We start from the raw sequence: 13,966 nt of genomic DNA on the forward strand, positions 1-13,966 counted from the left end.
GCGAGAAAACTTGTAGTTTTAATTGGTACCATTTTGGGGTACATATGACATTGCATCACTTTTTATTCCATTTTTATTTTGATGGCGAATAAGCAAATAGAGCAATTCTGGGATTTTTAGGGGTTTTGTTTTTACAGTATTTACCATGCAGGATAAATTACATGATAATTGTATCGTTCAGGTCGTTACAGATGGGGGAGATACCAAATATATGCAGTGGATTTTATTTTTCTGATTTTTTTTTTCATTGCAAAGCATTTTTCAATAAAAAAAAAGTTTTCTTTTTTTTAAATGGAGATTTTTTTTTTTACTAAAACTTTACTATTTATACGGTTTACTAGTTCCACAAGTGGACTTGAGATCGTTTTTATAATATACTCTACTACTTATGTAGTACAGTTAATTAGGTTACTTTCACATTTGCATTTAACTTTTCCAGTATTGAGATCCGGCAGAGGATCTCAATACTGGAGAAAAACGCTTCTGTTTTGTCCCCATTGTCAATGGGGACAAAACTGAACTGAGCCGAAAGGAGTGCACCAGAATGCATTGCGTTCCATTTGGTTGTGTTCCCATACCGGAGAGCAAACTGTAGCATGTTGCAGTTTTCTTTCCGTCATGGGATGCAGAGCAAAAATGGATCAGGCATGACACACAATGCAAGTCAATGGGGACGGATCCGTTTTCTCGGACACAATAGAAAACGGATCCGTCCCCCATTGACTTACAATGGTTTTAGTGCCGGATCCGTCTTGGCTATTTTAAAGATAATACAACCGGATCTGTTCATAACGGAGGCAGCCAGTTGTATTATCAGTAATGGAAGCGTTTTTGCTGATCCCTGCCGGATCAGGCAAAAACGCAAGTGTGAAAGTAGCCTAATGTTGTCGGTAGAAATTGACAGACACTCTTATCAGACTGTGCCTCTGGCACTGCGTAATAGGCAGCAACCAAGGACAGGTCTGAGAGCCTTCATTAGGCCTGGTTGCTGTGAGAGGACCTTGATACATCACGATCTCCTTCGGTGCCAATGCCTGACTGAGGGAACCCCCTTCCTCTGAAACCTCTTAAAGTCTGCAGTCTTTGATGACTGTGGCATCTAAGGGGTTAAACAGTCCAGATCGGCACGTATTCTGGTCCGGGCCATTAGAGCAGGAGTCTGGCTGTCAGGTGAGAGCTGAGGGTCTAAAAACTTTCCACATGTACTGTATGTGACTGACACAGCCCGAGCGGTGTTCACCGATGAGAGCGCTCGGCGATTAGCATTTCATGGTGACTGAGGGAGAAGAAAATGACATCTGGATAAATATGACATAGGTTTTTATTTAATACATATTGTATTTATGACACAGAGATATCTTTATACCAGGATCATGTTGTCTGCCTTCCACCCCAGGCATTACTAGAGACTTTCTATCATGTATATTGGGGGTCATTCACTTCGATTGAATATTTGAGTGAATATAAAACAAAAACAAAAAAACAGGAGGGATTCTGGAGATGCGATAAACATTTCTTCATTAAAAGAAAAATATAAAACAGCTCAAATGATAATTTACAGAAAACTAGAGAAAAGACGAAGGCGTAAAACATCAACATTGCGGTCATGTACATGTAAGTCAACCGTTTTCCAGCCAGTGGTATGTATAGCAGGACTTGGCTTTTGTGTTCAGAACAAAAAATATGGCAGAAGAGTAATCGCCTTTCCTCAGTGGCGAAGCATTGTGGGATGAGGCTATTGGATGGCACAGGGATATCGTAGCAAGGGGTGGGCAGCAGCCTACTACGGACGGCATGAGAATGGGGTCCGGCGACCCAGGCTGGTCTTTCTATACCTGTACATTTACACCACTCCCTTTTGTCGTATTTTAGGCTGATCCTCTGGCTTAGGGTAAGGTGGTGGCCAGAAGTGGTGCTTGCCAATAGTTGGGCTGCGTTTAGGGAGCCATATCAGGAAACTGGCCGTCATAGGGGGCTTCTAAACACGGAGGACATGGAAGAGACACACGGTAAGTGCAAAGTCAGGGGCGCGTGCAGTCTAGTCTGGGGCGTGATGAAAAGTGCTTCTTCTCAGTAAGATATTCACAGGCAGATGGCTGCGGAGAGGGAAACAGATAATTATTAGTCTTCATACATTCCCCAAAAACTCTCACCTACCCCATGTAAGCCCAGTCCAATAAACCTGCTCCTAATACTCACCTGCAATGGCGTCACACAGACCGTTACACTGTCACTATCTAATAAACCATCTGTAATGTCGGGGTTCTACCAATTGTACCCACATCTAATCCTTTCTTCTACCTCCAAGCAATAGTGGCAGCCGATCTTCTCAAACCTCCATTACATGTACGCTCTACCACCAAATGGATCACGTGCCACTTGGAGACGCGTCACTGCTGAGGCCAATTCTTGGCTGCAGCCGTGCACGTGATCCCTTCGGGAAGCCGAAGGGAGCCAGAATGGAGCAGTGGGGGGTGAGGAGGAGTTTTTTTTATAACAGGTATAACATGGGGCAGGGGTCTGTAAATAAATAAAGCACCAAAACTAGAAAACCCCTTTAAGTTTTTTAAATTCTTCAATATCTATGAAAAGCTGAGGACATCAATGGTGTTTCGAGATTTGAGTCCCTGTGACAACACTTCATGAGATGTCATCATAATCTGGCAAAAACACTGGTTTTGAGGGATGCATTTAAAGGGAAGACTGGTGTTTATGACCATCTGTAGGGCTCACCACAGTCCCCCCCACCCCCAAAAAAAAGAAAAATTTAAGGGGATTTCCTGGGTTCAGAACACTGGTCTATGATCAGCACAGGTAATCAGATTGGTGGGATCCGGCTCTCGGCAGCCCTGCCAATCAACTGTTAGGGGCGGCGGTCCTCGTGCAAGCGCTGCAGTCTTCTTCACGGTGTATATCAGTCCATCTACCTGCACACCGCCTACTTAGTAGGAGGGATGCAGAATATTGCAAAATGAACAGGATGGACTGATATTGAAGGCCTCCCCTGAACCAGGAGAAACCTCTTTAATTGGGCCGCAAGACTTCCAGACTTGCGTATATCTTTCAAAATCCCTTTCTTTACGCCAGCGCTTCTTTGTGTCTGCGTACTACAAATGTCTTCCAGTTACCTTTCTCACTAACAGTTGCACTGCTGCCTGTTCTGTAGCTGTGTCCCATGCGTGTGCTTTGCGTGCCGCGGTGAGGCTTCGCCATATTGGATCCCTGATCCCATCCTCTCAGGATCCAGCTCTCCTAGAAAAAAAAAAAATAATAATACAACTAGTAAAATCAAAAAGAACGTGGAAAATCGGTGGAAAGAAAAAATCCCCATCGAGATGCTTGCCTTCATATTGTAGGGTAGCCGGGACCTAAAGGGTTCCTAATGGTAGACAGCGCTGTTGACGAGTTTTATAGGATCTAGTGGTACGGCGCCACCTGGTGTTCACCATCCACCATTGCCAGAAGTGGTAACACAACTATGACTGCCTGAGCGGGCAGAGCGTGAACGAGCACGAGAGAGTGAATTTCTGTACGATGCTTCAGCCCCTAGATAAAGCACAGTCTGGCTTGGAGGGAGTTTCTAGGCTATCACTATTAATGACCTATCAGTATCAGATTGGTGAGGGTCTAGCTACTGGCACCCCCACCGATAAGCAGTTTTAAGGGGCCACAGCACTCACCCTGTGACATCACGACCACCGGTCACATGGTCTTTCTGCTAGCTGCAATACCAAGCACAGCCGCTATCTAATGGATGAGGTTGCGCTCGGCAGGTTGGATTTTTACCTGCCCGATCTGTTGTTTCCCCAAGGATAAGCAGAAAAATCGAGCAGCCAATACTCCCCCCAGCTTAAAGGGGTTATCCCATGAATCATTTACCACCATGAAAAGATCTAGCTGTGGAGAGAGGGCCTAGGCATGTGCGTCCACCAGCACTCAGATCATTAGACGGATGTGCGCACTTTAAACACAAGGTGGCGCCATCGAAATATCACGCCTCCTTTACTGGATCCTTTTTTCCCCACAGCATGCAAACGGAAATTAGCTTCCCTTTTATGAATGATACAATTAATATGATATTTAAATAACATGCATGTACATGGTGCTGGGGGTGATTCATGGCCCTATTGACTACAGCGGAATATAGTGAGGGTAAGGACTAGAAGAAGAGGAGTATGCCGACAGCCCGGGTAGGGGTAATAGAAGGACCCTAACGGTAAACCCCACAAGTGTCCGCCACCCTGTATGAACATGCACTGTAAAAATAGTAACATGACGTTTCTGGATTAAGAAGATTAGGAGGACATGGCCCCTGTGACTGACGGGACTCAAACTCCAAAGGAAGATGGGTGCGGCTTTGTGTCACACAGATATCCTAGATTCCTGATCCCAAATATCGAGGACCCCTGGACTCAGCTTTGAGTTGATGGTTGTGTACAAGGACCGACGCATGGGCAATGATCAGGATGAACTGTTTGCTCCCGATCTTTGCCTGATAGGATAGCTTCATTTCCTAGCAGCAATCCGGAGAGGTCATCAATGTCAGATCGGCGGGGGGTCCGACACCCCTGCCGATCAGTTGTATGAGTAGATAGCGTGTGCAGTGTGCACGCGCCGTCTCCCTCCTCTCTTCCTGTTCACCGCTGCTGTCCCTTAGACATACAACGGAGAGCAGGAAGAGAGAAGGGAGACGGCGCATGCGCACTGCTCGCGCCGTCTCCTCAGACAGCCGATTGGCGGAAGTCTGGGTGTCAGACCCCACCGATCTGATATTGATGACCTATCCTATTTTATAATCTAAACTGGTACTGGTAGGAGAAGTCTACAGGAATGTAACCTGCCATTACATATGGTCATAGCCCAGGCCTCCCATAGTGATCCAGACAGCAGGGACACCTGAGCTACTGGTTGGGGACCACTGGTTTATAAAAAGGAATTCAAATTGTAAAGATCTACAGCCCCCCTCCAGGCAGACTTCTCCACCTGATCCAACATCGGGCGAGCGTATGATGCTCAGCGGGATGTCAAAGAAGAAAGCAATGCAGAATTAAAGCAAATCTTTGAAGATTTGGGTCTTTGTAACAGAAAATAAATGAGCTTCACCTACTAGATATATATTGAGTTAATCAGCAGGACAGGATGATGAGAGTCAACACAGCATCTTAAAGAGGATTGATCACACTGACAGAACCTTTAAAGGGGTATTCCCATCTCAACATTTGTGGCATATCGCTAGCCTATGCCACAAACGTCAGCTAGGTGCGGTTCTCACATCTTGGACCTGCTCCTGACTTCCGAACGGTGTCCCCAAAGTGAGGGGAGAGCAGTCATATATGCGTGACCACCCTCCATTCACCACTATGAGACTTCCAGTAATAGCAGAGCACTGGTTTACTCCTGTAGCAGTGAATGGAAAGGTGGTTGCACGTGTGCGGCTCACGCTCTACTCACTGCTATGGGACTTGTGAAAATCGTGCTTGGCTGTTTTAGGAAGTTTTATGGCAGTGAATAGAGAGGACGCCGCGCATGCACTTCTGTTCTCCCTTCACTCCGGCAGCTCTGTTCTGGAGATAGCTATAGGTCCCACCTCCGGGACCTGCACCTATCTGACACTTGTCCTAGTGACATGTTACATAGGTTGAGATGGAAATACCCCTTTAAAAGGGGGTTGTCCGTGTTCCAGAGCTGAACCCGGATATACTCATAATTAAACCCAGGCAGCCCCCCTAATGTTAGCATCGGAACATGATCTCCCTTGCCCTGCGCGGGATTGTGCAGTGCTAGGGCTCTTCTATTTACCGTAGCACATTGCCCAGGGTGTTCGGTGACGTCACCGGCTCTGATGGGCAGGCTTTAGCCGTTTTACAGGCATGGGCAGCGCTAAAGCCCACCTATCGGTGCAATGATTAGAGATGGCCTTGCGGTTTGTGGCGAACTTTGTTAGTTCACGGTTCGCTGAACGTGCGAACATATGGCGATGTCTGCCGGCGCCATATTCTTTTACATTGTGAAGAACTTTGACCCATGACACATCCATCAGGTGGTACAGGACAGCCAATTGAGACGTTTCAGCACATGGACTCATCCCCTACCTTATAAAAAAAAAACTGATCTGGCCGCCATTTTACATTCAGTGTTTTGCCAGTGTAGGGAGAGGTTGCTGTGAGGAGCAGGGACAGACTGTTAGGCACACCAAACGCTAACTAATAGGGCCACAAAAGTCCTTTTAAGGACTGGTATAGGTGTGATATATACCTATAATATACCTTCTAACATAGAAAGTACATTATAGTGCATTCGTATTGTGCAGCAGTTGTGTGTGGTTCTGATGCGATACAGCAGGTATATAGAGGGACAAACGCTATTGGAATAACTAATTGCAACTGGTGTAATATACCTGTTGCCCCCCAAAAAACTGATTGAAGCAGGGGTGTGATTTACCAATAATATACTTTCTATATAGTGCATTTGGGTAGTGCAGCATTTGTTTGCCTAATTTTTGTGGCCCGTACTCCTGTGGCCTAAAATATAAATATTTCTACGCTCCAGCAGGGCACATTTTTGAGATTTTGCCTTTAAGACATATAAAAATGTCCCCTGATTAAGATACATATTTTTTGTTGGAATTTTTGTCATTGATCCCCCTCTGCTATGTCACTGTCCATGTTGTGGGACTATTTGTGCACTTCTAGTAAGTATTTGGTGGCTGCAAATATGAGCTGAAGGTTTTTCAGGTTCGCCTGCCAGTAAAAGTGAATGGGGCCCGCCGCGAACTTGCGGTTCGCGAACATTTGATCGCGTTCGCGAACAGTCCCGGCCGATGTTCGTCCATCACTAGCGGTGATGTCACAGGGCTCACTGCTAGCCGGAAGCCTCTGCCTAGCTTTCCCCATGGAGACCCCGGTTCGTCACCGGAACTCCAGAAAATGCCTCTGCCCTGCACAATTCAGCGCAGGGCAAAGGAGAGCATCGGAGCATGAACTGCTCTGATGCTCAAGTCAGGGGGGCTGCCGGGGGGAAATGGGGATATGTCCGGACAACCCCTTTAACTTAGATAAGCTACAACACAGACCCTAAGGGTAAGTGTTATACAATACCCATGATACTAGGGCTGAAACGATTACTCAATTGAATCAAGGAATTCGACACCAAAAAATCCTCGATGCTAGTTCTTTGCATCGAGGATTCGTTTGTGTCATGTGACCACGGAGTGGGAGTGAAGCGTACTGCTATTACGTATGCGTGCACTATGACCTGATGCTGTGTGACGTCAGGACGACAGTGCAGCGCGCAGAGAAGACAGAGGAGTTGTGGAGCGGCGCCCCTACAGGAGAGGTAAGTATTTAAGGGCTGCTGGAGACTAGGAGCAGAGATAGTGGCTCTGGGGGAGCTGAGGGCACGCTGGTATCGGAGGGGATGATGGCACTGAGGACTTATGGCATTGGGAACAGATGGCACAGAGGACTGATGGCACATAGGGCTGATGGCACTGGGGGACTGATGGCCCTTGGGGGGTGATGGCACAGAGGACTGATGGCACTGGGGGGGAGCTGAAGGCACAGATGACTGATGGCATGGGGGGAGCTGATGGCACATAGGACTGATGGCATGGGGGAGCTGATGGCACTGGGGGGGGGCGTTGAGCTGATAGCATAGGGGGAGCTGATGGTGCAAAAGACTGATGGCACTGGAGGGAGCTGATGGCACAGAGGACTGATGGGACAGGGGGTCTGATGACATTTTATAAAGGAAAACATTATTTTTTATTAGTTTTTTCTTATTAGAGTACATGATTAATCATTGCATTAAATCGATAGATTACTTGATTACTAAAATAATCGCTAGCTGCAGCCCTGATCCAGACCTCTAAGGGTTGCATAGCATCATAAATCAATAAAATGCTACGCAACCCAGTCAGTGCTGGGAGGTCAGGACGCGTACTCTCGCTGACACACGCTGCGAGTCCAATGCATGGAACGCGATCATGTGCAAGGGGCCTTGGTGTCAACTTTCCGTACCAAAATCTGCACTATTTGGTGTGGTGTTTGCCTCCACGAATTCCAGCAGACACAATACAGATTTTCCACTGTGGAAAATCTGCTGCAGATGTGTTTTCTGTGGCTGTACCCTCAGAGCCCTCTTACGTGCGCTCATGATCTGTACACCCTCGCTGCACCAACTTCCATTGCCAGTCCTCTCCTTCTTGATTGACAGTGCCAAACGAGACGACTATGCAAGAACCTGACCTGTCAATCAAGACAGGTGGGGGGGGGGCTGATAGAGGAAGCAGGAGATGCAAGGGTGCACAGAGTGGCTTGCACCCGCCCTCGGTGCACTTACCTGCTCATTTTGATATGAATTAAAAGTACTTTTTCTCTAGAATGAAGTAATGGATTCCTGAGCAGCATTGTGCCTGATTTACCAGTGAATTTCCTGGTGAAAGATTTGCTTTAAAAACTTCACACATCAGTAATCCTCATCTGCCTGAAAGTCCCTCACTTACCTGAATCTATTTTATTTAATATTATCCGGGCACACTTTAGGAAAGCTTCCTCCACATTCTCTCCAGTGAGTGCACTTGTTTCTAGGAACATCAAATCTGCAAAGAAATATAAAGAAATAATTCAAACAAAAATTGTGTCGAAATTTTACATAAAATGTTAAAAAATGACAACTTATCAGCTATAGGCACCGTTACTCCAAAAACTAGGACACCGTCGGAGATAGTTGAGCGCTGTGCTTGTATATGTTTTCAAAGTCCCACTGGAACAACAGTGTGCATGCTGAACAGGACCCCTGTACGCGGGATCGGTGGGGGTCTCCATGGTCAGACTCCCCAGTGATCAGAGACTTATCAGCTTTGCCGCAGAAAACTCTTTTAAAGCATTGCATATCGTCAGCCTACAAGAGTAAAAGGTTTTCCATGAAAAAGAAGAGCTCAACTAAGCTCCATTTTTTAACCACAGATATATGGTTAGTCTACTTTAACACTTGCGTTTTTAATTCCGGTATTGAGATTCTCTGCCGGATCTCAATACCGGAATTAAACTGATCCGTTCCCTTAGGAAGCAGTTGTGTGAGATCAAAACTAAAAAAAGTCAATGGGCGACTCAATTTAGGCTCCCAAAAAAATGGATCTGTCACCATTGACTTGCGTTGTTTTCAGTGCCGGATCCTTATTTATTTATTTATTTTTTGCTGTTATGACCGGACACAAAACCGCAGCAAAACGTAATGCTGCCGCAACGGAAGACATCCTGATGCGTCCTGAACGGATCTCTTTCCATTCAGAATGCATGAGATTTAAAGAGAAATGTTTTTTTCCCCCCGGTATTTCATGTTGTGAGCCACATACAACTGTCAGTGATGGTCGGGAGCAGCAGGCAATTCAAAAATAGAGGAGAGAAATTTTTAATGTGGAGAAACAAAAAACATGAAACTGCGCACAGTTGCTGATAAATACTTCAGTGGGGAATGTAACACTAGTATTATACCACCCAAATTGGCGCCCCTTGGTGGTAAAGCTAGGATGGGTCTGCACCAATGTCAACTGCCAGTACATCCGGCCATGGCGAGCCACTCAGGGGTTGCGAGCCATTGGTTGGGGACCACTGCTTTAAGAGATCAAGTCATGTTACAAGTGGTCGTCTGACAAACTGTGGATTTGCCACAAATTAAAGCTGCATATAAACCTTCCCGTATTCTACAGAGCAGTCTCATTTTAATGGCAGTTTGCTGCTGCATCGGCTCCAACACCAGCATCCAAGCAGAAGTAATCTACCACATACTGCCTTCAGATGGCAACGGAAGAGGAAATGAAAGGGCATCTGTCAGCAGTTTTGTCCCTATGACACTGGCTGACCTGTTACATGTGCGCTTGGCAGCTGAAGGCATCTGTGTTGGTCTCATGTTCATATGTGTCCGCACTGCTGAGAAAAATTATGTTTTATTATATGCAAATGAGCCTCTAGGAGCAACGGGGGAGTTGCCGTTACACCTCGAGGCTCTGCTGTCTCTGCAACTGCCGCGCCCTCTGCACTTTCATTGACAGGGTCAGGTGTGATCACGTTTAGGCTACATTCACACGTCAGTATTTTTCTATAATCCGAATTTCGGTCCGTTTTTTGCGGATCCGTTGTTCCTGAAAATGTTTCCGTATGTCATCCGTTTTTTGCGGATCCGCAAAAAACGGAAACATGTATACATTTCAATAATCAAATAAAGTTGTTTGGATTTCTTTGAAAAAAAAAGTAAAAAAAAAATAAAAAAATTATTTGCTATGTGTTTCCAGGAACGGATTCCGCAAAAAACGGAAGACATACGGAATGACATCCGAATGTCTTCCGTTTTTTGCGGAACCATTGACTTTGCATTGTACCAGGATCCGATTTTTCAGGAACATAATAGGACATGTTTTATATTTAAACGGACATGCGGAACGGAACAACGGAAACGGACAGCACACATTGTGCTGTCCGATTTTTTCCAGGACCCATTGAAAATGAATGGGTCCTGATCTGGTCCTGATCTGTTCCGCAAAAAACGGAACAGATCAGGAAAGAAAAAACGGACGTGTGAATGGACCCTTACACTGCCTGGCTCGGTCAAAGTGCAGAGGGTTCAGCAGTTGCAAAGAGAGCAGAGCCTCGAGGTGTAACGGTAACGCCCCTGTTGCTCCTAGAGGCTCATTTGCATACATTAAAACATTATTTTTCTCAGCAATGCGGGCACATATGAACATGGGACCAACACAGATGCCTTCAGCTGCCAAGCGCACATGGAACAGGTCAGTCAGTTTTATAGGTACAAAACTGCTGACAGATGCCCTCCAACTGGGTGCAGAAGCGTTGAGCATGTAAGTAACTCTTCATGGCACTGGGGGCTGTCACTGGATGTGAGGCATGTCACCACTGCAGGAAAGTGAACGAAGACTGGGGGGGGGGGGGGGGGACCAGCGGAGGTGGAGCGGTAGGGGACTTAAAGGGTTGTTTCATCTCAGACAATGGGGGCATAGCGCTAGAATATGCCCCCATTGTCTGATAGGTGTGGGTCCCACCGCTGGGACCGCAACTATATCGAGAACGGAGTCCCGAAAGTGGTGGAGAGCGCACTGCGCATGTGCAGCCCCCCCCCCCCCCCCCCTGTGACCATCAAAAATAGCAGAGCGCTAGCTTTTTCCGTCAGGCCCATAGAAGTGAATGGGAGCTGTGGCCGGTCATGCATGGTGCGCATTCACTTCTATGGGGAGAGAGCTTTGTGGTGGCTGGACCGGAGTCATCATCGATATGCCCCCATTGTCTGAGGTGAGACAACCCTTTTAACCCCTTCACTACCGAGCCTCTTTTCACCTTAAATCCCAGGCCGATTTTTGCAAATCTGACGTGTCACTTTATGTGGTAATAACTTTAAAACACTTTTACTTATCCAGGCAATTCTAAGATTGTTTTCTCGTCACATATTGTACTTCATGACACTGGTAAAATTTAGTCAAAAAATTTCATTTTTATTTATAATAAAAAAAATACCAAATTTACAAAAAAATTTGGAAACATTTGCAAATTTCAAAATTTCTATTTCTCAACTTTTATAATATTAATAACTTCAAAAATACTTACTACTTTACATTACCCGTATGTCTACTTCATGTTTGGAGCATTTTGTGAATGCCATTTTTTTGGGGGGGGGGAACGTTAGAAGCAAATCGTGAAATGTTTCAGAAAATTTACAAAACCCACTTTTTAAAGACCAGTTTAGGTCTGAAGTCACTTTGTGAGGCTTACATAATAGAAACCACCCAAAAATGACCCCATTTTAGAAACTAAACCCCTCGAGGTATTCAAAACTGATTTTACAAACTTTGTTAACCCTTTAGGTGTTCCACAAGAATTAATGGAAAATGGAGATAACATTTCAGAATTTCACTTTTTTTGGCAGATTTTCTATTTGAATCATTTTTTTTCCACTAACAAAGCAAGGGTGCACAGCCAAACAAAACTAAATATTTATGGCCCCGATTCTGTAGTTTACAGAAACACCTCATTTGTGGTCGTAAACTGCTGTACGGGCACACGGCAGGGCGCAGAAGGAAAGGAGCGCCATGTCGTTTTTGGAGGGCAGATTTCACTGGGATAATTTTAAGTTGCCATGTCATATTTGAAGACCCCCTGATGCACCCCTAGAGTAGAAACTCCCAAAAAAGATCCGATTTTGGAAACTACGGGATAAGGTGGCAGTTTTGTTGGTACTATTTTAGGTTACATGTGATTTTTGGTTGCTTTATATTACACTTTTTGTGTGGCAAGGTAACAAAAAAATAGTTGTTTTGGCAGGGTTTTTATTTTTTTGTTATTATAGAGCAGGACGCGACAATACCAAATATGACAACTTTTTTTGGTTTATATAATAAAGCATTTTTGAAAAAATATTTTTTTTGGTCTCTATATTCTGAAAGCCATAGTTTTTTTTTGGGCTCATTTTTTTGTGGGATGAGATGACAGTTTAGTACTATTTTAGGGTGCATATGACTTTTTGATCGCTTGCTATTGCACTTTGTCATGTAAGGGTACAAAAAAAAATTGCTTTTTTTTTTACACCATTTTTATTTTTTACGGTGTTTACCTGAGGGGTTAGTTCATGTGATATTTTTATACAGCAGCTTCTTACAGACACGGCGATACTTTTTATTTATTTATTTTTTACACAATAACAGCATTTTAGAATTTAAAAAAATCATGTTTCAGTGTCTCCATATTCTGAGAGCCATATTTTTTTTTTTTTTTTGGGCGATTGTCTTAGGTAGGGTATAATTTTGTTGCAGGATGAGATGACAGTTTGATTGGTACTATTTTGCGGTGCGTATGACTATTTGATCGCTTGCTATTACACTTTTTTTTTTTTTCTTTTTACGGTGTTCACCTGAGGGTTTAAGATCATTTGATATTTTTATAGAGCAGGTCGTTACGGACGTGGCAATACCCAATATGTATACTTTTTTTATTTATGTAAGTTTTGCATAATGATATCATTTTTGAAACAAACAAAAAAAAAATAATCATGTTTTAGTGTCTCCATAGTCTGAGCGAGTTTTTAGGTAGGGTATCATTTTTGCGGGATGAGATGACGGTTTGATTGGCACAATTTTGGGGTGCATATTACTTTTTGATCACTTGGTATTACACTTTTAGTGATGTAAGGTTACAAAAAATGGCTTTTTCACCTTAACCACCTCAGCTCCCCTAGCTTAAACCCCCTTTAATGACCAGACCACTTTTTACTGCACTACACTACTTTCACGGTCTATTGCTCGGTCATACAACTTACCACCCAAATGAATTTTACCGCCTTTTCTTCTCACTAATAGAGCTTTCATTTGGTGGCATTTCATTGCTGCTGACATTTTTTGTTATTAATCAAAATTTACCGAAATTTTTTCCAAAAAAATGAAATTTTTCACTGGGCGGACTGAACACAAGTGTGCGCACAAGATCAGGCCTGATCGGGCGAACACTGCGTTTTTTGTAGAGCCTATAGAACATGTCCTATTCTTGTCCGCAATTGCGGACAAGAAAAGGCATTTTCTATATAGTTCTGGCAATGTGGGGATCCGCAAAATGCGTAAAGCACATTGCCGGTGCCCGTGGCTTGCGGATCCGCGGTGCCCGTGGCTTGCGGATCCGCGGTGCCCGTGGCTTGCGGATCCGCGGTGCCCGTGGCTTGCGGATCCGCGGTGCCCGTGGCTTGCGGATCCGCGGTGCCCGTGGCTTGCGGATCCGCGGTGCCCGTGGCTTGCGGATCCGCGGTGCCCGTGGCTTGCGGATCCGCAAAACACATACGGACGTCTGAATGGAGCCTTACAGGGGGGTGATCAATGACAGGGGGGTGATCAGGGAGTCTATATGGGGTGATTACCCCCCTGTAAGGCTCCATTCAGATGTCCGTATGTGTTTTGCGGATCCGATCCATGGAT

General features: G+C 45.0%; 1 protein-coding gene across 1 annotated transcript in view; it reads right to left on the minus strand.

Moving 5' to 3' along the window:
* Positions 1–1,303: 1,303 nt before the first annotated feature.
* The window catches only part of RAB4B (RAB4B, member RAS oncogene family), a 33,233-nt gene continuing 20,570 nt past the window's right edge, over positions 1,304–13,966 (minus strand). Inside the window, exons 6-8 of the mRNA XM_044268284.1 lie at positions 8,504–8,599; positions 3,129–3,252; positions 1,304–2,096 (exon numbers count right to left, since the gene is read on the minus strand). Coding sequence (XP_044124219.1) covers positions 3,137–3,252; positions 8,504–8,599 — 212 coding nt within the window. The 3' untranslated portion in view covers positions 1,304–2,096; positions 3,129–3,136. The remainder of the gene's footprint in view (positions 2,097–3,128; positions 3,253–8,503; positions 8,600–13,966) is intronic.

The sequence above is a fragment of the Bufo gargarizans genome, chromosome 9, assembly GCF_014858855.1.
Source record: "Bufo gargarizans isolate SCDJY-AF-19 chromosome 9, ASM1485885v1, whole genome shotgun sequence".
NCBI classification, from domain to species: Eukaryota; Metazoa; Chordata; class Amphibia; order Anura; family Bufonidae; genus Bufo; species Bufo gargarizans.